At 44.9% G+C, this 27,740-nt stretch overlaps 1 protein-coding gene across 2 annotated transcripts in view; it reads right to left on the bottom strand.

Annotated features, from left to right (window-relative positions):
- The window catches only part of RGS20 (regulator of G protein signaling 20), a 39,696-nt gene that overhangs the window by 7,790 nt on the left and 4,166 nt on the right, over window positions 1–27,740 (bottom strand). Inside the window, exon 1 of one of the 2 annotated variants that reach the window (XM_075024322.1) lies at window positions 12,221–12,319. The exons of the other annotated variant lie outside the window; for it this stretch is intronic. Coding sequence (XP_074880423.1) covers window positions 12,221–12,319 — 99 coding nt within the window. Of the gene's footprint in view, window positions 1–12,220; window positions 12,320–27,740 lie in introns of those variants that run through there. 2 annotated transcript variants of the gene reach the window in all.

The following is a 27,740-nucleotide window of genomic DNA, read 5'->3' as shown; positions in this document are numbered from 1 at the left end:
CCTGAATTCTGCAGATTGTGCAGAGAATTGGTGTTAATGAAATGACGAGTCCCCTTGAAGTCCCTGTCCCTTTCTGACCTCTCTCTCTGTAAGCTTCAAACTTGCTCTACAGCACTTAATACTGCTCTCCTTATTATGCTGAGGGTTGTGCCATATCTAAGTGACAGATGTCTTTTATAGATGAAATACCAGCTTGTACAAAGATGAGTACGTCTTTCTTCATTTTCATTGTGTTTGAATTTTGGATACATAACTAGTCATCCTCCTGTGTCATGAGATCCCTTTGTGTGTAGGTTTTTTCAGGTTGCTAAACCTTCTTTTGAAGCCATGACAATTGTAGGGGAATTAAAATTAGCTGCTACCAATTTTGAGGTTTAGTTTTTTTAATTGATAATTGAATACCAGACTTGAAACATAATCTGATGAGCTGAATCCTGGAGGGTTAAAATTGCCTTCTTTTCTAAAATGTTCAGCCAGGTTTAGGAAATAATTTGTTGTAACTTGAGGGAGAATGCACAGAGATTGTCATGGACTCGACAGAAGTGTCAGGGGAAGAAAGGTTGTTTTAGCAGAGTGCACCATTACATTTGGCTGGATTATTTTTTTATGCTGAATTTGTTTCTCTCTTCTAGAGCTTAATAGTTTTTGTTTTTGTGAGAACCACCCACTCTCCCAAGAGAAAAATGCATGACATGCTAAGCAGAAGATGCACCTGTTTTGCAGGAAGAATAAAATATAAGAACAATACAGATAGAAATGATAACCCATTCTGCAACTCTGTAGACCTAATCTGACAAGTAATGCCTAAATGCACAGAAATAGAAAAATGACAAAAAGAACATAGCTTCCAAAAACCCCATAACGTTTCTTGTTTCAAAATGTGGAAGAATAAATGTGAAATGTAGAATACATTTGTTGATTGATTTCTTTCCTTCAGAGTTGAGATTCACAGGAATAGAACGAAGCCCTAAGTATTAATTTCCTTCCAGATACCTATACTTTTTTAAAATAGAGCATCTTCATATTTCCATTAGAAAGTGATAGCATGTAAAACATAATTGGAATAATATATCTAACAATATTTCAGGCTTCTTTAGATAGTAAACAACTATTATTGATTAGAAGAGTGTAACCTGGGTTCAGATATATATATGGTTTATAGAGCCTAATCCATCCAGCCTTTTGAGATGTTCTATGTGGCTAGTTCACATACTCATCTCTCTAATCCATATTACAACTGAACTGATGGTGGTCTGAGTAGAAAAGCTGGTTCCTGTTGTTTGCTTTTTTCCAAGGAGGAAGGTAAAGGGTGGCAGAAGTAGGAAGAATACACTCTTCCTCCCCACCTCATCCCACTGTGGCTTAATTCAAGAGATCTTTCTGCATCCATTGTTACCATTTCGGGTTCTTCAGAATTGTTCTTTGACATCTTTAATGACAGGGAAGAGTATGTAAATAGTTGTATGGCAAAAACTGCCCAGCAGCATTTTGTCTTTGTTTCACTTCTGAATCATATACCTTACTTAGGCGTTTTCTGGTACTATAGGTTTTTATGAATGTTCATCATTGCATGATTTGTCACACATTTTATGGAAAATGAATGATTGACCAACACAAAAATTCAAGACACATTTTTTCAGATTAAATTATGCATTTTCATTTTTATTTGGCAGATGTATACCAACTTTCTCATTGAATAAGCAAGTAGGTTTTGGTCATTTATGTGACGATTTTTTTGAAAGATATTTTTAGCAGATAAAGCATGCTTTCATGATAGCAGAGCTGTACTAGAGTAAAGGGAGATAAAAGACTGGAATATATCTGTTGGCTTAAAGACAGCCCAAGCTTTTGAATTACAGAGCTGTTTAGTGATTATCACGCATGTATTTCCTGTGGCAGTTGACAGTCATATTGTACATTCAATAGAGGTTTGGAGTGGATCACATACTAATTAGGATGTGACTTTCTGTGGTATATTAGCAGGAATGCTGTGGTAAGATATAGAAAGTAATTTACTCTGTGCAAGTACTATGGGTATCACATTCCAAGAAAGAGCATTATCTAAACATTTAACAAGATGTTTAGAAAGCATGACTTACACAGAAAAATTGTAGGCGTTTGGGTTGTTAATCTAGAAGGGGGAACAGAGAAGCATATTGATCTGATCAGTAAAAGGTTATGATGTTCTATCGTTCTCTGTTTCTTTCAGAGATAAATAATGTGTTAGGTTGGGCTAAATAAAATCTAGGCTCGATTTTATAGGATAGTAAGGTAGAGAGCTGAGCAGTGGTGCAGGTTATTACCAAGTTGTAGAAACTCCTTTGGCACACATAGTATAAAGACCCATAAGACAAAAACATATCAGACTGGTCCAGGTTCACAGAACAGGCAATGAGTAAGTGATCCATCCCAGCATTGTTTTTCTACTTTCACTTTTCCCTGCCCCCTTTTTTTTTTTTTTTTTTTAAATGCAGCTCTGGCTCTAAACCAAACATCACTCTATATACCTTTCTACCTGGTGGCCACATAAGAATGATTAACCTGCAGGAGAAATGGATGTCTTACATTAAAAGTCTAGGTTTTTGCGGTTCATCCTCTAACCAGAATTGCAAAATAAAGTTAAAATGTTCATGTTTGCAGTACAATTTGTTGCACATGTATATCCTGGTCGTGATTGTATTGAGATCATGTAATGCCAGACATGAGGCCTGAATGCACAATAAGACATAGGCTCTGCCTAAAGGCTGTGTCATAATTTCATATGTATATTCATGGATACACACTGGCTTTCTAGATTTATTTGCTTTTTTTAAAAAAGACATAATTAAAAAAAATAAACCAGGAAAACAAACCCTGCAGTCTTGCAGCTGTGCATGGTGATAGTTTGGTGCTTTTGCTCTCCCATAAACTGCTCCGTGGCTGGAACAGAGGCAAAGGCACAGGCACTGAGTTTGTGCTAGTCATCTAAGGATTCATTTTCAAAGAAAAGTACCTTAAAATGTATTAAGGCTATCCAAGTATGATTGCACACAGGGAGGTATAATAATCTTGGAATGTGGATGGAAAAAAAAAAAATCATAGAGATAAGCAAGTTGTCTGAGATCATGCAGTGAGCTAATGACAGAGCCACTAATGGGACACAAACAGAAAAGCCTCATTTGATGTATGTAGTTGTTTTTCTGCTACCTTTATTGTATCCCAAATTTCACTATGGGTCATCAAAGTTCTCCATCACACTTTGCTGCTTTTTGCTGCAGCCACCACAGCTGTGTAACAAGCCTTTCCAGACAACTGCTCAAATTACTGTTTTGAGTTGTGCTGTATGCAGGAATAGACAGTCGATTTATCAACAACTCCAATGAATATTATTTGTAGGAATTTACAAAATTCCTTGCTTCTTCATAGTACAACCCACGTTAGCAACAATTTAAACAGCTGCCTGACTGACTTGCGCATCTATGGGAATGGAGGCAGCTAGTTTTTTGCCTTCAGTAGACTTCAGGTGGTCAGGGCAAAAAGGAGAGGGTTTTTTTAGACCCCCAGTAAAAAGGTCTTCTGTTCATATAATGTTATGGTTGTTAATTTGGGACATCAGATGGTCTGACTGGGTCATGCAGTAGGTGTAAACCAATTAGAAAGTCTATTGCCTGTGTTCTGTGCATCAGTGATGAAACTAACAGTATGTGTATGTTGAAGAATTACTCACTTGTGGCTCCTGGTGCTCTAGTACGTGGTACCAGTGATTAGTAACCTCTTGGAAGTTTATTATCCCACAGTATTAGGCCAAAGAGCCCCAACCAACTGTAATCAAAATCAGTGGAAGTGTGACTGCTAATTTTGCCAAGAGGGCTTTCCTTATTTTCTAGACTGATATTGTGGGTGATATTGAGGTTGTTTTAATAATGAAAACTCTGGATCATCAACAGCATTTTGATCTAATAGCTTACCTTAAAGTTGTTAAAGAGAATGACATATGTTTAGCTAAATATTTTTCTTTCCCTATCCTAGTTGAGATACATTCAACAGACCCACAAGGGGTGGAGTGGGGAATTGGGATAAGAGGCACATGGGTATTGCTCCCCTGCCAGCTGCTGCATTTCTTGAGTAGAGTAAGAGGTGGCCTAAACTTGTCCCCACAACCTGACTGTGATGCTTAAATAATGATCTCTGTTTTCTTAAACCAGTAGTATGCTATTGCAGAGAAATGCATGTACACAGCTAGGCAGGGAAAACATTAGTTGTAGCAATCAGTTGGAAGACTTTGGAGCTTGAGGAGCCCCAAGAGCTGAAGAGTGTATAAAAGTGCATTCAAGGGTGAGGGCTAGTTCAGAGCTATTATTTGGCTATAGAACAAAAGGGTGCATTCCTGAGGAAAACAAGGTGTACAGCCATCCTACACCTGGTGCTGTTAGGTAGATCACTCAAATGTGACAGGAGACTGGTTTTTAGTCAATATGGCATTGAAGTGGGAAAGAACCTGCGATTGAACTGGACAGGTTTCTCCTCGTAGAGAAATCTTATAATGCAGTTAGAAAAAAAGGAATAAACTAGGTGCATTTTCTGTAAATATCAGTGCAGACATTCTTCCATCAGCCAAAATATTCTGTTCCTTATTACCAGGTGTGCACTTTGAAAATGGCAATCCATAAATACAGCTTGTTGTCACACCAGCCTCCCAGGACAGTTGCTTATTTGGTCAGCTGACACTCTGAAATAAAAACAAGATGAAAATGTTCTTTCTAAGTGTTCAGTTTGCGTGGCAAGCAATTAGTATCTGGTTTTAAATGGATTTTCTACTGGCCAGTGTCAAGTATTTTCTGTTTCATTTCCCTGGACAATCAAATACAAGTATGTCCGTCAACAAAGAGGATGTTTTCTCTGGAACATCAAGGTCTCATTGTGATGAGAGAAAATTCCATCCTGTTTTTTATACCTTCAGTTTTGAAGTATTAATGCTGATTACATGTAGTGTGTGTCAAATTTTCAACTGCTGAAAAACTATATCACTTCACTATGGCCACTGAAGACAAGGGGATTCATACCAGCCAAGGGTCTGATCTGTATTTGTATTTATGCTGCAGAGAAAAGTGACTTCATGTCTTGAGTTGGACTTAATAGGTGGTGCTAAGCAGAGGTGTTACGAATTGTCTGAAATGCCTTTCTTGAAAATTTGTATAAGTGTTTTGTGTAAAAAAAAAAAAAAAAAAAAAAAAAAATTCTCCTTCTGCTTTTTGAATGCATTTACACAGATGGTTACAAACTGAGTTTTATCTTATTACTGAAAGTGGCTTTTTCCATTTTACTAAGAGAATGCAGAGGGTGCATATCAGTGCACATAAACCATTGTTCTCTATTTCTGCTCTGATTGAATAGTTTTGTATTTATTCTTTGAGAGAACTCTTACTGGTTTGACTTATGAAGTAAATTTAGAGATGGATATTTTTATTTTTTTCCAAGGTAGTTTACATATGTTTAGAATTTTAGTTACATTTCTTTAAATAGTTAAAGATTCAGACCTATGAGATGCTGTTCTCCAATTCTCACTGAGGTCCTTGCAAGTTCAGGAAGACCAACATCTCACAGGTTCAAGCTCAAATTACTGCTGTGGTTTTGGGGGGGGGGGGGTTGTTGGGGTGTGGTTTGTTTTTTTTGTTTGGGGTTTTTTGTTTGGTTTTTTTAAACTTACTTGGGTAGTCATACTGAGCTCTATCTAGTGCTTTCCCTCTTTAAGATTAAGGCAAGGTTATATTGCTTCTTCAAGGTAAGAGAGGAAGGTCCAGGAGGAGAACTTACCTCTGAGCCCCAATGGAGGGATTCATCAGCCTAGTTTGTGACAGGTTTATCCCTTAATACACCTCGATTTCAAAAACTTTGGATGCTCCCTGGTCTCTTGTTCTTGTTTAATTCCCTATTACCTTAAACTCCCTTACTAGGCTGCTGTACTAGAAGAGAGGTCCGTACCCTAAAATTTGCCTTGCTGAGGAAGAATAAGCCAATCAAAAATTGCTTTTCTTTCTCTAGGTTATCTCCCTCACACCAAAATGGAAATCTCACTGCTCTAAACTCCCAGTGCCTCCTTTGTCTTCTCAGATTTCCAGACCTCTCAGAAGGTGCTATGAGATTGAATGAATTATGTGAGAACCCTCTGTGCTGGATGCTCTCTGTCCTTTGAAAATTGGGGTCTGCCTTCTCTGTCCCCACCATCTGGAGCAGCTGTGTGCCTTGTTTGAAAATGGGTTGGGGAAGAAAACACGGGGGATTTAAAACTGGAGATGGACTGTTACCTTGTACATGTTTTCTAAGGAATCCAAAAGTAATTTTAGTCTACTGATGGAATGAGGTGAAATACCTTTAACCGGAGGACTTTAACCTCTACCATCTCCAGTGTTGTTTAACTCCAGCCTGGGTACTATTTTAGCCAATTGTTGGACATAACATGAAATGTGTTTCTGTGTTCAATTATATCAGTTTGACTGCCCAAAGTAATCACAGCACTATCAAAGACACCTGTGACTGCTTGGTAAAGGCTTGGGTAGCCATAATTTAATACAAAAAATACGACTTTCTGGTTCATGTGGATAAGGTTCATAAGGACTGAAAGGTGCTATTCTGCTGTTCTTGGGTAGTCAATGGGATCTGATTTTGCTACTATCAAGTTACTGTGGGGAATCAAATCCTTGAACAGGAGAGCTGGACAGTGTCCAGATGGCAACAGGAGTTTCCGTCGCAAAGGTTCTCACAGTGGTGGTGTTGGCTAGACCAGATGAGACTCTCTGAATTGTGCTTTACTGCACAGTTCTTGCATCCTTGCTCCTTGGGACCACTCCAGCACACTCATCCCTAGTGATAATCTTGAGCTACATACAAAACATCTCCTAACTACCTAAATTGAATACAAAAGACTGTCCTACATGATCGTTTCTGCATCTGCAGGAAGTTGCTTCTGACTGCTTAGACGTAACTGGCTACTTACAGGTCTCCTCTGACCACCTGCAATCTCTGTAGAGTTGGATCAATTCTGCAGCCTTGGAGTCTCTGGAAGGGCCATATTCTTCACTCCGTATGTTAATGAGCACATTGTAACATAAACTTGTCTAGGCACAGCACATCCTGCCTGGAGGAATCCACAGAACTGTCCAAATCCCGAATGGAGAGCATCGATTAGTCAAATACTTAATTGAGAAAGGGGAGTAGGAGTTGAGTTGAACAGTTTGTCTTTGGTTGGTTCACTGTTTCAAGTCAGTCTAATGTAGCATCTATGCAGATGCCTAGGTGTGGAGTTTCTGGATCTCCTGGGGAGAGAGGTCCTTCTCTATATATTGATAAAAACAAATTTAGTCCATTATAAAAATGTCCCTAAAAAGCAATGAATCAAAACCAGAGGAAAAATAATGGCACATATTCTTGCTTCTTATCCAGCTAGATAGCATCTATGATTCATATAAAAAGTACACGCTCATATTACTGAATGCTAATAAGTAATTTAAAAAAAAAAAAAGTCCAGGGATTTAAGCAAGCATCTGAAAAGCTACTTTTGACAATAGTGGAAAAGCTACTGTATGCCTTAAGAGTAATATTGAGGTACTGGCATAAGTACGTCTATCATACCTTTTCCACTCCAAGGCATGCCTATCTGACATTCAGATTATGAGGCATTTCTGTATGTAACCTTATAAATGCAAAGGACTGTGAAGGTCAGGAATGAACATTATTTCCCTGGTTAAAAGCACCTCAGATGATATTTGGCTTAGCTGTAACATTTACAGTATTTGCTAATCTCTCAGTAGAAAAGTAGGCTACCAAGAAAATAGCCTTCCCATAGGAGGAATATTTAAAATCTAAGCCATGAATGTCAAATTTAAAAACAAAACAAAACCCCAACCAAATTAAAAAAAGAAAAAAACCCAAACACAAGAATACACAGAAAAGAAGACTGTAGACAATGATTTTATACCTTTATCCTTATTTTATGCTAAAGCACAATGACATTTTCTCAGCTCAAAGTGCAAAGATTCTATTACTTAAATGTAATTACTTAGACATAATGCTTCCTCCTTGCACACATTACAATCAGGCAGGTGTGCAAGCCTTAACTTGGCCTCCGGGCTGATTTGCATGGCCACAGCATGAAGCTTTCACAGTAACTACACAGCCTGTGAAACCCTGCGCTATAATGCTAGCTGACAGCCAGTTGGAGTGAGTGCACAGATGTGGATCATCATAGTCCAGTTATTTTTCAGTAAATACTTCGGGCCTCATCCAAACACCATTAGAGCAATGAAAACCACCTATGGGTTTCAGGAAGCTTTAGGTAAGGTTATGTAACTCTTGCAATTGCTGCTCTCTCTTCGGATCCCCCCAGTAATGATAACCAGTGAGTTGGAAGAAAAAGATTCTGTCCTTATCTACTAATGTCATAAGAGGCCTGCAACTGGGGTCAAGCTCCAAGTAAATCTCTGAATCTATATTTTATTAATTTAGAAATATTTGGGGCTGCAACATACTCCCACTGAAGCCTGTGGCAATTTGTCAACTGAAATATGAACAGGAAGCTTGATGCTCATGCTTCTTTCTCTTCATTGACAAATTTGACACGCAGGCTTTCCGCACCAAGCAGTGTACTATTTTAGGTAGAGAAGAATTACAATATATGTTAATGAACTCACCCACACATATGCACATGCTGTAGGCATAGTTATCAGACTGCCCACTTAGTGAGTTAAGAGGAAGAGCTCTTTGAATTTATTTATTTATTTTTAATTACTGGAGATTTGGCATCTTGTAGTGGGGTGACTGAAAGGTTGAGAGTTTACAAATGCAAGGCAGAGGTTAGCAGAGACGAGACTGGCAGCCACACAGAATAAAGCAGCTTCATATGTCACTGCTGTGGCCAAGTCTGTCAAAGGCTTAAGTGGATAAAATTGCAAGAGAAAGTAGTATCCTTCTATGAGTTTAAATAACAATTCTGAGATGCTTTTATGTAAAATGTCCAGAAATTGAGTGCCTTTACGCATTTTTTTTTTCCAGAGGAGCAGCAGCTCAGAGGACCTGGGTTCATCTATCCAGATTAAAGCATTGCTTTATATTTCAAAAGGAATGGCTGAAAGTGTGTCACACCCACATAGTAACAGGTAATGGTGCCTTGATCATGTCACCTGTAACTGAGGTCTCTTTCTACCAAGGGCTTAGATGTCTTCTGCTCCTTTTTCTTTGGTATTCAGTCCTGCACATTTGGCCACCAGATCAGTCCACTGTCTGCAAAAAACTTCCTGCACTAAAGTATTTTCTGACTTCCTTGTTAAGAAACGTAGTTACTTGGGGTTTCAGTGGGATTTTTGTGTGGTCGTTTTTTTTTTTAGAGGACACCCTGTATCTCCTCTAGTAGTATTGTAAAGTTTTTCTTTACTTTGGATTTTATCACAAGAGACTTCACTGAAAACGTTACTCTAACATGCAATTAGGAGGGTCACTCTGTCGTTATTTCTCCTGTAATATAGGAAAGACATGAAAGAATTTTTTACCGGTTGCATAGAAAAAGGCAACAAAAGCAACCTGTCACTCCAGTCCAGCTGTTTATGTGGGTGCTATGACAGTGGAGCTGTAAGAATGCGAGTATGGATATAACTTTGTCCCAGACTGAGTCCCTTCACAAACCAGGTCACTGCAACTGCAATTAAGTTAAATCAGTGTCAGGTCCTTCTCTGCACAGCACAGACTGCCAGCATCCCTTGCGTTGTCTTCTGTGGCAGCTGGAGTCAGCCTTCACTGGCTGATCAGCTCTCTCAGAAGCAAAAAGAAACATGAAAAAACCCCAGGCTTCCCCAATGTTGCGAGTTTTACTGCTGCTTCAGCCCTGCTTTGGCTGGCTTAAATGTCAGAGGAAGTATTTGCTTCTAGTTATTTTTATGCAGCTCGCTTTAAAAAAAAATTACAAAAATAAAAAAAAATTCATTCAGGCTAATATTTTACAAACCTCTTTACTATGCAAACAGCAAAACCGGTGCACGTAACAGATTGCTCTGCTCACTCCCATCATCTCCTACTGAGCGCTTGGTTGCATTGTGCTTAATTATGAATGGTCTCCAAAAAGCCCATTTTACTGTACTATGAAGTGACTCATATCACACAGAAGCTCTGACAACTCGCGCTGGGTACTGGAGTCACATGGCGCTGTATTAGTCGGTGACTCATTTCATATTGTACTCCGTGCTGAGATCTGACTCATATCGAACTGTGCGAGAAGCTGACTGACATTGTACTGCTCTGAAAGCTGGTTTGAATCGGGATGACTCACCCTGGAGTGCATTAAATAGTGATTCACGTACCGTTTCCTTTTGATTCCGATTGTCGCGATTCACTTCGGATTGTACTACGCTGGCATCTGCCTGCTCTGGTAGGGTGGGCACCGGGGTTGCTCGGCTCTAGCGCCAGACGGAGCAGTGTCAGCCAGGAGGAGCGTTACCAAAGTCAATTTAGAGCTGAAGTAAGGTCAGAATTTGACTTAGCACACCGTCATTTTGGTCATGACGCTTTCTGGACATCTTTGCTTCACCTGGCTATGACAAATTTTGAAACATGCCTATAAACAGAAAGTTAAGAGTCATGAACCTCAAGCCAAGAATACTCTAGCTTCTGAATGCTAGGAGCTCTCTGCAGTATTTGCAAGACCTGCTGCCTCCTTGAGATAACTTTTCTTAGTGACAAAAAGATAGGATGAATTTTTATAAGTGACTGAGTGCTGGTAGTTGCCTACGCTTCGGGTTCATCAGCTTGTGCGCCCTGGGCTCCAAGAGACGCAGAAACCTTCTACTCTGAAAACTCCTTCCTGGTACTTCAAGCTGAGCCCTCAAACATCCCTACTCACTTTGAAAAATGTGCACTGTTCTTTCCAAGGAGCCGAGAGGTGTGTGACAGCTGAGGCGTTGCTTCCATCATTAACTATTTGGGACCCAGGGTAAAGATATCAAAATAAATATTGATGGGGGGGCTAGATAAGAAATTAAAGGGGAAATCAAGTAACTGTTCTCCCATCTTAGAGCATTTTATAAAACATAGTGCTGGTTTTACATTCAGTTGGCTTGAACCTGCTCTTAGTTTACAAAGACACTCCTAATTTTAACCTGACCACAGCTCTGCCTTGCCTAGCTGATAGTGATTTCGCTGCTCCGTTTAGTTGAACTAGTGGTGGCTGGTTTTTGGTCCTGTAGTACAGCAACGGCGTTACCGGCACCACAGTACACAGCTCCGCGCGGCGCTGGATCTGATGCCGATGTTCTGTTTGTGCAGTGGGCGCAGAGGTACCAGGAGAGACTCCGCACCGTTATGTCATACCAACGGCACTGTACGAAAAGTTTTGATCTTACATTTTTCCACAGCAAAAAATGAAATGATGCAGCGGTTGCATCAAGTAAATTACGTCGGTATCAAATCACTTTAACTCTTACTAGCACGTACAAGGATAATCTTGTTTCACCTTCTGCAGTTGCGTCCAATTTTCATTACCGACTGCCGCTAGCTAACGACAGAGCTCGGGAAGGGCTCTTTCTCTCGCCCGCGGATGCACGGAGCGGCGGGCTGAGCCTGGGGGAGTCCCTATGGAAACACTTGCCTGTTGCTACTCGTCTCCGAGTTCGCAGGGGAGCCGAGGGCCCCGAGCCCGGCGGTGCCGCAGGACTCCCTTCACCGAGGGCCGGGGGGTGACGGACGCTGCCCTAGCTTCACCCGCACTCCCGAAAAAAAAGAAGGAAGGGTCCCCGGGCGCAGGGCGGGAGCCCGGCCGAGGCGTCACCCGCGCCGGGCCGAGGGAGGCGGCGCGGAGCGGGGCGCGATCCCGCCCCGGGGAGCGGCGGCGGGGCCGAGCCGGCGGGGAGGGGTCGTGCCCTCGCTCCCGGGGCCGGCGGCAGCCGGGTGCTACTGGGGCCCTGCGCTGGGGAGCCGGCGGGGAGAGGGTCGGGGCGGTGCGAGCCCCAGCGTCCCGGCTGGCGGCTCCCCACCCTCCGGGAGACCGGGGGAAGGGCCTTTGGCCGCGGCCGCTCGCCCGCCCCGGCCGCGGGGGCCGCCGCCGGCAGCGCCGCCCGTCCCGTCCCGTCCCGTCCCGTCCCGTCCCGCCGCACCCGGCTGCGGCCCCGGCTGCGGCGCGGGGGTCGCGGCTGCCGGCGAGGAGCCCGCGCCTGCCCGGGGCGCCCGCGGTGCCCGTCGGGCGGGACCGAGCGGTACTTACGGTGTCGGCGGCGGGGCCCCGCCGGGAGACCTCGCCCGCTTCCCCTCCGGTAGCGGCGGGCTGCGCGCCCGGGGACGGCGGCTCGCCAGCCCCGCGCATGCGCCCGGCCCTCGCGGGCTCCTTTCACGCTGCCGGCCGCGGTCGCGGGTGGGCTTCGCTCGCCGTGGCCGGAGCCGGGGCCGGGGGCGGGGGGGGACGGACACCGAGGCCGGCAGCTCCGCGCTCCTCGCCCCGGCCCCGGCAGGACGGGGCGGGCCGCCGCCGGGCCGCCCGCGGCGAGGCGAGGCGAGGCGAGGCGAGCCCCGGGGCCCGCTGCGGCTCAGGGGCGGTTTGCAGCGGGAGCGGCGGCCGCACGGCGGTGGGGGGCTGGGGAGGGCGCGGGGGGAGCCATGGGGCCGGCGCCGGGGGGAGAAGCGCCGGAGACGCCGGCGTGAGGCTGTGCGTGTGCGAGCGAGCGTGTGTGCGCCCAGGGGAGGGAGTGGGAAGGGCTTGAAGAGGCGGCGGAGCCGCCGCGGGGCTCGGTCCCGGTGCCTTAAGGATCATGGATGCCGTAGACGAGAGCCGCGCTTATAAACCCGGCACCGGAGCACGCTCGCATTTTAAGTAACCGCAGGGATACCTCTCCCCTCCCTCCCCCCGCGGCCGCCTCCCGTCCTCCGGAGGCGCGCAGCTCGCCGCCGCCGGGCTGCCTCGCTCTACCCCTCCCGCTGTAGCGGGGCACGGCGTCGCCCGGCCGCCGCAGCCGCGCAGCGCGGCCCCGGCAAGGCGTGCGTGGCCGGCCCCACGCGGGACGGCGGGCAGGGGCCGCCGGGCTCGGCGCTCCGCCCGCTCCTCCGGGGCGGCTCTCTCGGCAGCGCCCTTGCCGCCACCGCCACGTTTTGGGGTCCGTCTCCCCGATAACGTCCCGCCACCGCGGCCGCCCCCCGGGCGGTCCCCGACGCCGCCTGCCCTGGAGGGCGCAGCGCGGCCGTCGGCGGGACGAGGGTTAACGGGACCCTGGGCAGGGCGACACGGTCTCCCCGTGAAAACGAGGCCGATGCGCTGCGTGAACGCGTCCCTGCCGCCGGTGACCGGGAGACCCGGCGGGCAGCCCTGCCGTCGGGGCTGCTCCCTTCCCGCCGCGGACCGGGTGCGGAGCACGGCGGCCGCAGGACCCGCCTCGCTGGAGCCAGCGGACCCGGGGAGCGACGGGAACGGCAGACGGGGAGCGGTGGGCTTTGCCTGCGGAGCCTGGGGCTCTCAGCCGGGGGGGGGGGGGCTCACCCAGCGCCCCCGAGACTCCCCCGCCGGTGCCGGCTGGGGGCACGTGGGCGGACAGCGGCTTCCCCGGCGCGGGGAGGAGGAGGAGGAGGAAGGGGCGGACGCGGCCCCAGGAGCGGTACTCACAGCGCCGGGCGGCTCGGGGGCAGCGCGGGGCTGCGGCGGCGCGGCTCCGTGGCACGCCGGGCATCTCCGGCGCTCCGGGGGGAGGCGGCTGGGCGGCGGCGGCGGCGGCGGGGCCGGGGCCGGGGCGGGGGCCGGCGGCGGCTCAGCCCAGCGGCCCCGCAGCAGGGCGGCGAGCGGGCAGCGGGCGGCCGCCCTGCTGCCGGCCAGCAGCGCCGCCAAGCTCGTGGGGCCGAAGCGGGGGGGCCCCGGGGCGTCTCGACGGGGCGCCGAGACGAAGCGCGGGCAGGGCCGGCGGGCGGGGAGCTGCGGCCGCAGGAAGGGGCTGGAGAGGAGAGCTGACAGCGGGGCGAGGGGCCCGGCAGGCCTCGGAGGCTGCGGCGTGCGGGGGAGGTGTGGGAGCGGGTGAACAGGGGCGAGGGGGGGGGGGGGAGAGGGAGAGAGAGAGAGAGAGAGAGAAACACAAAATAAACATTACCGAGGGGGGCAGGCGGGCGCCCTGCACAGACCAGCCCCGAGCGGAGCCCCTCCACCGCGGTGCTAATCCGAGGGGTGGCAGACTCGAATGCCCACCGGTCGGTCCCCGGGTGCTCGGGGCTACCCCTCACCCCTTCGCAGGCACGCTCTGTGTTTTTAACTTTCCTAAGCCGGCCCTTTAGGTAGGGACTGGAGGAGACCTTCTCCTGCCGAGCCAGCGCCCCTGGGGGTTCGGGGCTGGCCACAGTGCCGGAGCAGCACGGGGACGAGGTTGGCCACTTAACAACCTACGCGCCAAGAGCACCCCCCAAACCCCCCACCCAAAAAGCCGCCCACAGTCGGCGGGAGGAGCTGCGGCGGCCGGCCGGCACCGCGGAGCGGAGCGGAGCGGAGCGCAGCCGCCCTCTCCGCGCCGCCGCCGCCCGGCCCTGTCCAGGGTCCTGAATCTGCCCCCCCCCCCCCGGCCTCCCGCCCCTCCCGCGGCTCGGGGGTGGCCGGGCAGCTCGGCGAGCCCGCTCCGGTCTGCAAGCGGCTGGGCAGCACCATCTTCCCCTTCCCGGTGAGTGTCGGTGCCCCGGAGGGAGGAAGCCGCCAGGTAAGAGCATGAGCCCGGAACAGGAACGGACAGACATCACTGCCATTCGGGCTCTGCCTCCCTTTTCTCCAGCAATGATTTCTGCCCGTTCCTGTTCAGGGCTCCGTTTTTTCAACAAGGCCCAGCCCTTCCCGAAACATCTTCCCCATTTCTGGCCTGCGACCATTCTCCTGACGTTAAAGAGACAGAGAGGAACTGAGGTCTGCACAGTGTGAAGAAAGCCCTCCCCACAGTGATGGCGCTGCCCTGGGAAAGCCAAAGCCACCGCTGCTGCTGCAAGGGGAGAACAGGGCTGTGGTGCCGATGGTGCCAGGGGAAGGTGCTCGTTGGAGCTGAGACCTGCGGGGAGAGCTGCCATTCCTGCACATAAGGAGCGCTTGCTGTTGCTTAGCAGCAGAGAGTTCCCCTAGGTCTGTTTGGAGAGGTGAACTAGGGTGGAAGCTGGACAATGTTCCCAGGAGAGCGGAAAAAATAGAAAGGTTGATTCCCGCCCCACACCCCCACTTATTATTTCTCCTGCCTGGTGGCAAGGAGTCCTTCTGCAAATCTCTGCCCTTTTGGTCATGGCACAAAGCACACGACTGGGATGTTAAATACACTTCGGTGCTGAATTACAATTGTCAAGGCCCAGACAGGACCTGTGGAGGTATTATAGGCTTGACAATTAGGATTAAATGATAATGCCACACTCCTCAGCAGGGAAAAAGGAAGAAAGTCTCAGTAAGTGTACCAAGGTGGTTCTTCACGTGTCCTGAGACCAAGACCAAAACACCTGGTACCACCACTGGCCTTTGAATCCAGCTCCTAGTCACTCTGCCAGGAAGGGCAGTCATTTCTCAGAGCGGTGAGTGGATGTGACTCCCCTAAGCCCTCTCTAGACTACATTAATGATGCATAATTATAGTGCGTAGTATTGTATAAAAAGATGGTAGTCATGCTCCCTAGCATGAATGGTGTTAGACAAAAAAAGCCACCTGAGCTGAGCCTCTTCCAGTGTTTGATGTTTGTAGACTACTCTACCTAGCTCTGTAGACAGGTACATCTGCATCATTGCATAGCTGCACAACCACCCAAATCCTGAAACCGCTGAGCGGCTTGGAGACTTAAAGTCCTCTCAAAATTGGTGAAATAGGCATCTTCTTCTCCTTCCTCCCTGAATAATGGATGCAGGCTGATGTCTGAATAATATGCAGAACTGCATAAACGAATGCTTGAACTTTGTTGAAACAGGGTTTAAAGCTGAGGGACTTTAAGACTGAGAGACACAGACTGAACCCTTTCCTCTGCCTAAAAGGAATTTGAGCATGCATTTCTCATGTGTGAAGGAAAATGCCCTCAGTCATCAGAGTAGCTTTCTCTGCACATGCATGTCTGTGATTGTACTCTTAGTCCCCACTGCTGCCCTACTTTGTACAGGTTCATTGAAGTTCACTAGGGCAGAGAGAAACCAACATGTGAACAACTTCACAATCTAGTTAGGCATGGGAGTATTGGGCCTGGGTCTTGGTTCTATTCCAAAAAATACCTTATGAAAAATGGAGTGTTTATGCATGAACTGTGTATTTAATAAAATTATCCCATGTAGTGGCACCTTTGTTTGTAACGTACAAGGTAAATATTAAATCAGGATTCAATTTCAATATTGATATTAGCTGCTAGAATGTAAGGCATTAGAAAATAAAAAAAAAATCTCTTTGCTAGACTTTCCTGAACATTTCACATTAAGTCTACATAAGTTATTGATAAACTTTTAGGAGGGAAGTCTATCCTGCATGCAGTAGTTTTCTTTTATTCTACATCAGAAAGGAATGGCTTTATCTAAGGGTGCCCTTGCTATTTAATATTGTCCCTTTCTATGTTTCGACTCCAGCCTCTCTTTTCTGCAGACTTGTCCCAGTTAATATATTTTCCTAATTTTGCCTTTGTGGAAATGAAGAAACTTGTTATTGTTGTTGTTATTACTACTACTATTATTATTTTATTACTACTGAAAACTTGTATGGCAGCTTTTTTTTTAATTTGTTCTCATTTAAAATGTTAAGAACAGGTTATAAGAAAGGCAATATAGAACATGTATCTGTATTTTAATAACATTGTATTCCAACATTCTTGCAGTCACACTTCAATGGGTGACATAATGCACATACTAGCTCTTTTGGGGCCTGTTTTGCTTTAAGGTGTTAGGACAGATTGCTGGGCCTCACATCTGAACTCCCGCTCCTTGCCCAAGGAGAGGTCATACACATTTGTATGGTGGCTTATGGGTACTAGTCTATTTTAGTGTTTCCTGCTCACTTCAGTTGTTAAATAGAGAGTTTCTAGACCATTGAATGGAGCTGATTCATAGTGAATTAGGGAGCAATTCAAACAGAAAGTAAGAATCCATTTTCGACTATTTTCATTGGCAGGAAAGTGCACTTGTTACAAATCACTTTGAAGACTGATAGGCTTTTCTGGGAGAGGAGATATTTTCTGAAGTAAAATGAGTCTCCAGGGTCTTTAGCTGGACTTAGATTTTCTTTATATATCAGCAGTATTCTGGTATTTGCTTTATCTTATTCCTTAATAAAAATTTAAAATGTAAAATATATATACATACGCTTTAAAAAGATGCATTTTAAGTAACCATATTTTGAAGTGAACATAATGCCAGTGATATTATGGGAAACAGCTTTGTTGAACTTTTAAATATGTATATTCTTTCAACATCAGTTCCTTACAGGTGTAAGTAACTTAACTTAATGGATCTGTTAGCAATTGATTTCAAATAGAAGATGTAGGTTCAGTGTTGATGGGAGGCAGAATAAACCGGAATCTTCAAACATGTAAAACTAACCATAGATCTGCATGGGTCCACAGAGCATTAACAAACTTATCCCACATGCAGGTATGCCTGTTAGTGCTTGATTTTTCATCAACGTTAATAGCAATGCATTAATTCGCCAGTAGAATTTATTTTGTGTAAGCCCAAGTGTGAAAGTCACAGTGGGAATTTCCTCCCAATGCCATGTCATTCGTACTGTCAAAATGTAACTGTTCAGTAGCACATAGGTAGAGCATAGGGTTTCTCTTAGTCTTTTGCTGGAGCATTAAGTTTCCTCAAAGTCCCATGCTACAACCTGTGACTGCATTATGTTGGGACTAATGCTTGAAATGTTCTCATAATGGTTAGACTTGGCTTAGATCTCAGTGTAGCCAGAATTGTTTGCTATTGATGGCTCTGCCTAGTAGTTTGCTAATTATTTCAGCACCGTAAGGTTATTTTCTAGGGTGATGTACTTTCTGAGCGTTGGCCAATCCCAGATGTATGTTCTGCCAAAACTCTCAGCCTCAGTATTTATGTCAGTCAGCCTCTACTCCAAAGTCTCAGGAAGTCTGGAAATTAGCCTCTTCTGTCTCCACTCACAACCCTGTTTCTTTTCCACTCCTACATATCACATCTTTGTTACTTCCAAGGAAGACAAAGCTTAAAGAGAAATAATCTTTGAGATGGAATTATGTATTAGAAATAAGGAGATGTTTTCCAGTAACGGGACCGAATGCTGGGTTTTAGAGCACCAGCGTCATCTTGGCGAGGGCTCTGCTCCCCATTTTGGCCCCAGTCCAGCTGATGCATGCAGGCACCGTGGGGTTCGTGAGCCCTCGGATGGAGTTCTGTGGCACAACTTGTGTGCTTAAAATCCTTGGTGACTCAGAGTTTCTGGCAGATTGACAGACTACCCAGGAAGCCGGCAGCTTGGGCAAAGAAGGTCTAATTAGAAATTGCAATATGACACATTTAAAAAATGAACCCTTTGCTGAAGTGTGACTGCATTAAGAAACTGTGTCTTTCATTTGCCATGTTTGGCAAATTGAAGACTCACTATATTCTGTCTGACCCTCTCACCTTCTGTATGTCAATAAATAGTTGAAAATGTAATGCCATCTACATTTTTTTTTTAAATCACGAGGTTAACATACATCTCTAATTCTATCCTCTAACTTTTTTTTTTTCTTCCCCCCATAAACCTTTGAATTATTTGGAATCGTTAAAAAACCCTACAGGTTTGGGTTGATTAAAAAAAAAATAATTCTCCCATCACAACAATGTTCTGTTAGTGTATGTCCCAAAGACATCAGAGAACCTGTACCAAAGATCTGGGCAAACTGTTGACCGGAAAAAGACTAGCTTCTACGCATAAAAATCGTGAGTTTCAAGATGATGGAAGGAAGGTGCTCAGTAACTCTCATTACAACCTTCCAGAAGGTGTCACTGTGCACCTACAGTTTGAATGGGGAAACTCAAGAGTTGAGGATTAGTGCCAAAGCGATATTCCTCCTTGTGCTATTAGGGATCCTCTGCCTACAATGGAAATTAAATGAACTAAAACTGAAGGCACAAATACTTTCCTCTTTTCATTATTAGCAAAGGAGAAATATCTTCATAGTATCAATGTCACTCAAGAGGTACCTATCCAACCATGACCTGCAGGAATATTCCTGATATTCTGGGTCACGCATAACCTAATTATTACACAGGATCCTTACCACACAGGTGCTTGGAAACTAAAAAAAATAGATAAATTAAAGAAGAATCCAAAACTGACAAGACCGCAATTTTCAGGTATAGAAAGTAGTCTGTAGTTATATTCCAGAGCTGATACAGAAAGGAAGCTTAATGGGACAATTTGGAACCAATGTTCCCAAACAGCTCAAGGTTTCAGCGTCATTCAAAGTGTATCCAAAAACCCGGTTGCACAATGTGGCTGCACAGTAATATTCCATCTTGACAAGGCTCCCGAGGAAGCCACTGTGACTTCCGTGATTGACTTTTGATCAGATTTTTTGGACCTTAAAAAATATGGAGGAATTGGGGGAATTATGCAGCCATGTTAAAAGGCTGACGGGAGGAAAATATAACTCACTCACAGGCTGTGGCAGGCAACATGAAAAGACATCAGAGCTAAAATGCACTATAATTCCTTTGAAAAATAAGAATAAAAGAATAAAGAGCAGGCAAGGAGAGACAGCTGAAGAGTATGAGGTTAAAAAGAATAGTATGAGAAACAAGAATGTTTTAGGGTGATAGATGCTGGCATGAAGAACAAATTCTGTATTTGTCTCATTCCAGACTAGTTTGAGGTGGTGACCAGCAGTATTTCTCCAGCACCTTTAAAAGATCTTTGAATGATGATGGAAGGAAAAGGAGCTGATCTCATAAGAAAGACAGTGAGGAGAAGGCGTGAACATATTTGGGAAATGGGAAAACTTCAGGTGATATCTACCCCAGCATACTAAATTATCAATGGAACTGTACAAATACTGATTTAGAGAGATCAGATTATCCCTGTTATGTAGATGGTCCCATGAAAGTGAGCAGAAAGGCCTGGGGCTTCCCTGCAGAATCTCTTACTAATCTTTCTTTCAGAGATGCCTTATGTGATCTTACCCATATACGAGTGCATGCCTGGATTAGAGGGACTGTGATTGCAGACAGCACAAATTACTGGCTAAATGTCATGCTTGCTTTAGGCTTAGGAGCAGACTTACAAATGGTATCAGTTCCCAGGTCTCCCTTGACACCACAGATACCAAGTTACAGGTTATAGACACAGAGGACCTCAAGAAAAAGAAAAAAAAAAAAAAAAAAAAAAAGAAAGCTCAGAGCTACTGAGCTTTTGGGGAAGGCACTGGATGTGTTCCTGTGAAACCACATTTCTCCTGTCTGGTGCTTACAGAGCCTGACACTCCTTTCTGCAGGCTGGACCTTTTCCTCTGGCCACTCCAGAGCTGTCTGGCATGTTTCCCTGCAATTGGAAAGGAACTGCACTTCGCTGCAGTTCTAGAAGTGTCCTGAGAGAGGGAGAACATCAGTCCAGATGGGTAGAAATTTGGACAAACCTGTTTTTATATCCCACCTTTATGCATCGTTGTTCAAACCAACTCATTAACAGACCACACTTGTGGGGGTTTCCCTCCGTTACACTACTGTTTTGAAAGAACGTGTCCTCCTCCTGGGCAGATGAAATGTTTCTCCCAATTTCCTTTCTGCAGTTCATTTCAAACCTACCTCATGACCGAACACAGAAAAGACAAAGTGGGACTGAAGGTGTCCTGCCTGCAATAGCCTATACTTTCTTTGATCTGTTTTAATACCTTTAACTTACCTCTCTTGATGATTTGGAAAGGCTGGTAAGAAACAAGTAGAGTTTGGCTTTTCTTTCTGTTTAAAGTGTGTCTGCTTACAAGCCAGTATGACACTTGAGAGAGCACAGCTTTTTTATGAGTCTGAAACAATTTTATAGTCTGAGCATGCCACTGTTGGTCAGGTAAACCATTCAAGCAGATGCTATTCTGGTACTTAAATGAAGCGCATGCATTTATCTGCACAGAATCTGTATGAACAGAATAAACACAGTGCAGTGAGGAAGGCTAGTCTGTCATAAAAATAGGAACTATCATTCAGAATAAAAAATTTCAGTGAACATAAAGAAATGCTAGTTTGAAGAAATATTGCTGGCATTTAAGGCTGTGACTCACTTTATCAGTCTTCTGACTGGAGAACTATCCAGCTACTCCATGCCAAATAGTCCAGAAGATCTGGATGTAAACCAAGAAACACCCTCTAATCCTCTTATTTAGAGCCCATCTTATATAGAGATGTTATAGATGTCCCTTTTATTGACATGCAGAATTCTCGGTAATGGGGATGAGTAAATGGAGCAAGAATTTGCAAATTAAAAAAAAACAGGACAAAGGGCCAGAGAGGAGCAACTCAGCCACTTCCCTGGTGCAGTCTGAGCACCTGCGCAAATCTGAGCACAAATTCCAAGTACTAAAAGGCACAAAGGGCGTGAGTGCCAAAGCTTATTTGGGATACTAAACTCCAGTATTGGCAAGGAATCCCTAAAAGGAGATTCTCTTCCCCAAAGACATCTGTCCCAGAAGAATGCTTGTGTTTAAACAAATCAGTTTGGTAATAAAAAGAGAAGACTATGGGTTTTAGAAAATCCAGCACTGCAATGCAAGAAAATGAATGCTTTAAATATTGTAATCCTCCTACCTCTCATAATGAATGCCAGTCGTTATGCAGTTCAAGAACAATACTTTATCCTGTCTTGGTCTAAGTCTGATCCACCGGTTTTGCTCTTAACTTGATTACCCTCAAAGGAAACAGTGAAGTCAACAGAACTGTAAGAACTGTTCTCTTCTTTATTGAGTTCTGAAGTAAATCACACAAGATGTCACAGGAAAAAATCACAGCTACTTCCTGAAATTAGGCTGTGTTCACAAGTGGAAATAAATGAATAATGGAACAAAGTTGAGCCCTTCCCCTTTTTCTGTATGAATTCCTCAGCCTACACCTGAAATCTCTAGACTCTTGAGAATAATTTTCATCTTTCTTGTGAGCGTAATTAAGCGCTTGCAACAGTGAACCAGGAAAACAGATGTGACATTTTGTAAGATCATCAGCTGCTGCTTGGATGGCATCACTGGGCAGCTCCTGGTTTGTTGCAGTCTGTTCTTACCTTTTTTTACAGTTGATACGGTATTTTAGATTAGCTTTATTTTGAGAATAACACTACAAGTATAATATTGAGGACAATTAGCCTCCTGAGCTGTTTCCAACCACATCTAGTGGTAGACTGAAGATCTGTTAAGTTAAAGATCTCAACATCTAAGTCCTGAAAGCTTCATTGGAATCAGCGCCCAGCACAGGGATAGGCTGTGGGAAATCCTTCTCAGACATCAAAATTGGTCAGTGAGCAGGCACAGACCCACTGCGGGCCAGGCTTCACCAGTTCACCTGCTCACAGATCCTTGCCATTTCCCAAGCATTACCTTTCAGCACACCTTTTGGATGAGGCTGATGGAAAAAATAGCATTCTGCCTGCCTCAGTGTTAACTTTCAATGCTTGTGATGAAACATACAGTTGCGTACATTGTACATAAACAAGGTGCTTTCATCCCCTGTGTGGCCTCTGGGAGAAGAGCGATGGGCTCTCCCTTGCCTTTCCTGGCTTGGCGGGGCTTTGGCTTTGACCTGCTCTCAGGAAGATGTGCCTAGCTGTCACCTAGCAACCTGGAGCTGGGCTTTGAAATCAAGATGTCTGTGGTAGGATATTCCGATCTCTTTCTGCATCTTTCTTTTGACTGGATTGAAGCTGATTTATAAAGAGATGCAAATAAATGGGAGTAAAAAGCTGTCCTATTATTGCACGGAAGGGGCTAGCAAAATGTAGGACTGAGTAACCTCTAAATGGCTTGAAAGAAACATTTATTTTCCCCAAAAGTCTTTGAATTTTTTGTGGAAAGAAATTGCTGTGAAAAAGCATGTGCATGATTCATGACTTTTGTGTCTTTGCACCACTCACGAGAAATGCATAGCAGGTAGCCTGCATTGTATACAAACAGGCAAGGGGAAGGAGTAAATTACTCTTCATGCTCACTACATATACAGTAAGGAGTAATGGATTTAAACAGCCGGCAGGTGTATTTATGTTAAATATGGGGTTTTAATGGTAGGATGGTGAAGCACTGGAGCAGGGTGCCTAGACTGTGGAGTCTGTGTTAGTGAGGTTTTAAAGAGCAGGCAAGGTAAACCCATGCCAGGAAGGGCTTGAGGATGGTTGATCCTAGCAGCCAAGGTCAGATGACACTTTTGAGCTTCCACCCAGAACCGCCTTCAATGATACTGCACCTCACATCACTGGAAGGATTTGCTAATTAGCGTGGAATGGCTGATATGTGCAACCTGGGCACCACTTAATTCTGGCACTTAGGGATTCCTCTGGCACTCAGAAAACCCTGAGAAATCTGAGCTGAAAAAACCCCCACACCACAATTCCTCTTTCAATTGAACATGAGGAGTATTGGAAATAAAGCAGGGTGTGGTGGGAACACTGTGCTCAGGTGATCTTTACCACATGATGGCCCCTAGGAGAAACCATAAATCAGAGCAACACCAACTGCATTATGTCTTGTCACTCTGCGGCTGGCGATGCACAAAGGTACTTCATTTTAGTTTTGTATTTTACTGGAAATCATTTACTTTCATCAGTCTGGGTGTGAGAGACATATCATGGAGTAAAGGTCAATTCCTCCTGACTCACAGGCATACAAACTAGATGCCTTTTTAAGAAGGCCTCCATGGTTTTCCAGAGAAATGTTGGTTTTCCCCAGCATCCTTTATCTAAACTGTTGATTCTTGCTGGTGGAAGAATATCCTAAATTAATATATTTGTAAATCTGAAGTTACCCATATCTCAAATTAGTTGATTTAGATTTAGGCTGAGTGGGTTATTTATTAACCAGCATGGCATGTTGTTGCACTTCAAGAAGGTCATCTTATATTAACAACAATGGTCTCTGTAACTCAGGTCAGTCTAGGATCGTTTTACTGAAAAATTTTCAGAAGTAGTATAAAAACAGTTTATCTTCTGGTTTCTGTATTCATTAAGTTCTGTGTAACAGTAATATCCTAATCAGCCCAGGATTTTGCATTTTTCCATTTCAAAGGTGCACAGCTAAAAAGGAAGTTTTAAGGCTATTTCAAAGGTAAAATATGTAAATCACTAAATTGCAAAAACATTATTGCAAATTAGTACAAATTATCTCTGAGGACTAGAACATTTGCACACCATTAGTATGCAAGTAATCCACCCATTAATGTGTAGTACATTATTATTTTGACAACTTTTACGAAAGAATGCCCTCTGATTGCTGTCTGTGCAGCTTATTATTGGCTCATAGACAACGCTGAGCAATACAGCTAGCTATTCTCAGAAGAGTGTTTCTGGATGCAAAAGAAAAATCTTTTATGAATTAAAAAAATATTATGCCATGTAATTACAGAACAGCTTAAAAAGAAAGACACTGTGAAGAGCTCTTTGTTTCACAGAACAGGTTGGAAGGGGCCTCTGCAGATCACCTAGTCCAGCCTCCTGCTCTCAGGCTTCCTAGGACTGTGCTGAGCAGGGTTTGAATACGTTTGAGGAAGGAGATTTCACAACCTCTCTGGGCAACCTATCCCACTCTTCAACCACCCGCACAGTGAAAAAACAAGCAACTTTTTCTGCCTGATGGAATAATTCCTGCATAAGCCACGTTCATCTGTTCTTACATTCAGGTATGATGCTAAAGATTAAAACATACTATTTTTTAAAGGAGCTATATTTAATGGTTTGAGCTGCCTGGAGCAGTCTAGTATACTACGGAAATTCAGAGGAGACATGAGGAGAAGAAAACCCCAAACCAAATAAGAAAGGTCTCTGCAAGACTGCCCAGTTGTAGCAAGCAAGTGGTAAAAATGAGTCCTATCCACTGATACTAGCTAAGCCAGTGGTTTGCTGCATGTCTTTCAGGGCTAGGCCTGCTAAAGGGTGCCCCGTTCACAGCCCACTGTGCTCCTCCACAGCTCCCAGCAGGACCCACAGGGCTGAATTGGGCACCCAGCGCCTGCTCCCTCATCCTGCGTGGACAGAGCTGGTATGTAAACATGCCATCCGAAAACCGCCGACATACTGCATGGGAAGCTGCCTCATGGGGACAGAGGAAACTCCCAATCGCAGGAAAGAGCATTTATGCCGCATCTTTCAAAGGAAGTTATGGGACTGATTTGGCACTGTATGTGCATCACCCTTCATCTGGGAGCCACAGCCCCAGGTACCACCCAGCTCCCACCCCCAGACCTACATGTCCGAATGTTGCTATTGGCATGTTTGCTGGAGACACGGGCTCAGATCCTTCTTCCACTCTGGATTTGCACGGGCTGATGTCCCAGACTGGTGGCCTAGCCACTGGAGGCGGTCTGTCAGCCTCAGCTTTCAGAAGTGCCGTCTCTGGCTTGGACCTGGCTAACCAGATCGAGGGGAAGGAGGGCGACTTTCCCGCCTAGCTGCAAGGGACCTCCCTGTGGATTTTGGTCTGGGCCTCACTGAATACCTGTTATAAAGGAAAATGGAAGTATTTCTTATTGAATCTCACACCCTTGCATGGTAAGTGCCTTAAACACAGTAAAGCATCACCACCCCCTCTCTACAAGGAATATTAAATCATTACACCACAAAGAATGATTTCAACACAAGGGAAGGAAGGGACCCCTGCTATCCTTCTCACAGACACATTGCAGTAAGTAGTTAGGTTATTCTTCTGGTGCGTGTGGCTTCAAGTCACCTCAAGGGAAGGTTTTGAACCTGGACTTCCCATAATTTGGGCAACAGCAGTAAGTGCTGGGCTGTCAAATGAGAAAGCACTCCTCTGTCGTGTGTCAGGACAGGGAGGCCTAATTTCATGAGTGCGCCTGGGTCTGTGATCCACAAATGAAATGACAGGCCTACCTCTAATGTCATTTGGTGTTTCTGCTGGTGGCCACCTCTCCAGAATGGTGGCTTGCTGAATCCTACCCTTATGTACTCAATTATGCTCATACATGTGCAGATACGTGGGCTCTAGGGGACGCCAGCACACTTAAATGCAGCACGCAGTGATGCTGGTCACTGGGGTGACCACGGCCTGTTGTGGATCAGGCTGTTTTTACTATGAGAGTAATTATGTAATAGCTATTAATGTTTCTTTTTGATTCCAGTCCTGTACTTTTTACTCTCATCTTACTGGTTTGTTTTGCTTCCCTCACCCAATATAGAAAACTGTAGGAGCTTTACCTGACCAGCAGATTCATACTCTGATGAACGTAAATCGTTTGAATATGAAATGTCTTTACCATAGTTATAAGTACTATAGTGAAGCTAACAGATCCCCCACTTCAGATGACCAGCTGAAAGGGAGGACTCTAACCCCCCAAATGACTAGTACAGTCTTTTTCACAGCGTGGATGACCTGACCCTGAGAAGAGCTGAAGACCTGGGTATGGACCAACCCTGAAATACTGCCTCCCGTGCCCCAGGAGTACTTTGTGACTTCTGAAAGCAGCAATTAATGAAATAAGTTTTTCCTTGGAGGAATTACCTGGCAAACAAAAGAAACCACTTTCAGTTTCTGCCTGACCCCTCTTGCAGGGTTGGGGGCTGACAGGCCTTAACACTCCTAATAGGTCTGCTGACGAGACATGCACCAATATTTTGCTGGACACTGCAGGTCTCAAAGGGATTGGTACAGTCTGTAAAAATATGCAGGAGTAGCCCTTTCTTAACTAGTAAAAACACTTCAGGGACAAGATAAACCCTTGTTTTAAAGGATACGTATCGAGAAAACAGCACAGAAGACCACAGAGAAATAATGTTCTCCAGCTTGTCCTAGTAATAATTGTGCTTACCTTTAAAACCTACTGCATATGCTTTTACCTCATTATCTTAATCTATAACTATTCAGCAAAATACCCACTTTTTTCTCTACCTAAAAGTATACTGTGTTATCAAAGAAGTTGTCAAAAAGACTAGAGGCTCCTAATTTGGTGGTCCTAAATACCCTGTAATACTCCTGTTTCTCTCCCAGAATTCTGTCTTCCTTTGAAACCTTGCTCCTGAATAAAACAGAACATCAAACATGTCTCAAATTTTACATCTGCTGTGTAAGGATAACTATTTTGGCAAAGATGAAGAATGTTAGCTGCCCATTTCAAATGCAAGAATTAGATAACGTGACTATTAAACTATGTTTCAGCCTATTTAACTAACACCTGTTCAAAAGAACAGAAGGAATGTGTTCTTGGTATAAGTTACTGCTTGGTTTGTTCCTAACACCCTATGAAACAATCACAAGCTTTAATACATACAAATGCTACTGTGACTAAGTATGAAAAACAGACTTCCCCAAATGAACACTCCTGACATGAAAATGTACTTGGGAGAGATTAAACTGACTGAAGAGGGTAAGTATATTTACTAATATCAGGACTTTTCCTACTCTTACAAAGAATAAAGACAATATGAGACTTCAGAGGGACTGTTGACAGTAATAGTAATTAATGACTGACAGCACTCATCACCTGAAGACACTAGAGTACTTGGCAAAGCAGTGCAATCATTCAACTTGCATGTTGCCCTTTGCAAATAACAGCTCTGATTTTTGACCTTTCTGGAGTTGTTTGTGAATGGATCCCTATTTTAACAAACAAATCATGATTCA

The sequence above is a fragment of the Buteo buteo genome, chromosome 3 (genome assembly GCF_964188355.1).
Source record: "Buteo buteo chromosome 3, bButBut1.hap1.1, whole genome shotgun sequence".
In the NCBI taxonomy this organism is placed as follows: Eukaryota; Metazoa; Chordata; class Aves; order Accipitriformes; family Accipitridae; genus Buteo; species Buteo buteo.
The sequence above is the reverse complement of the archived record's forward strand: the minus strand, read 5'-3'. Positions and strand labels throughout refer to the sequence as shown.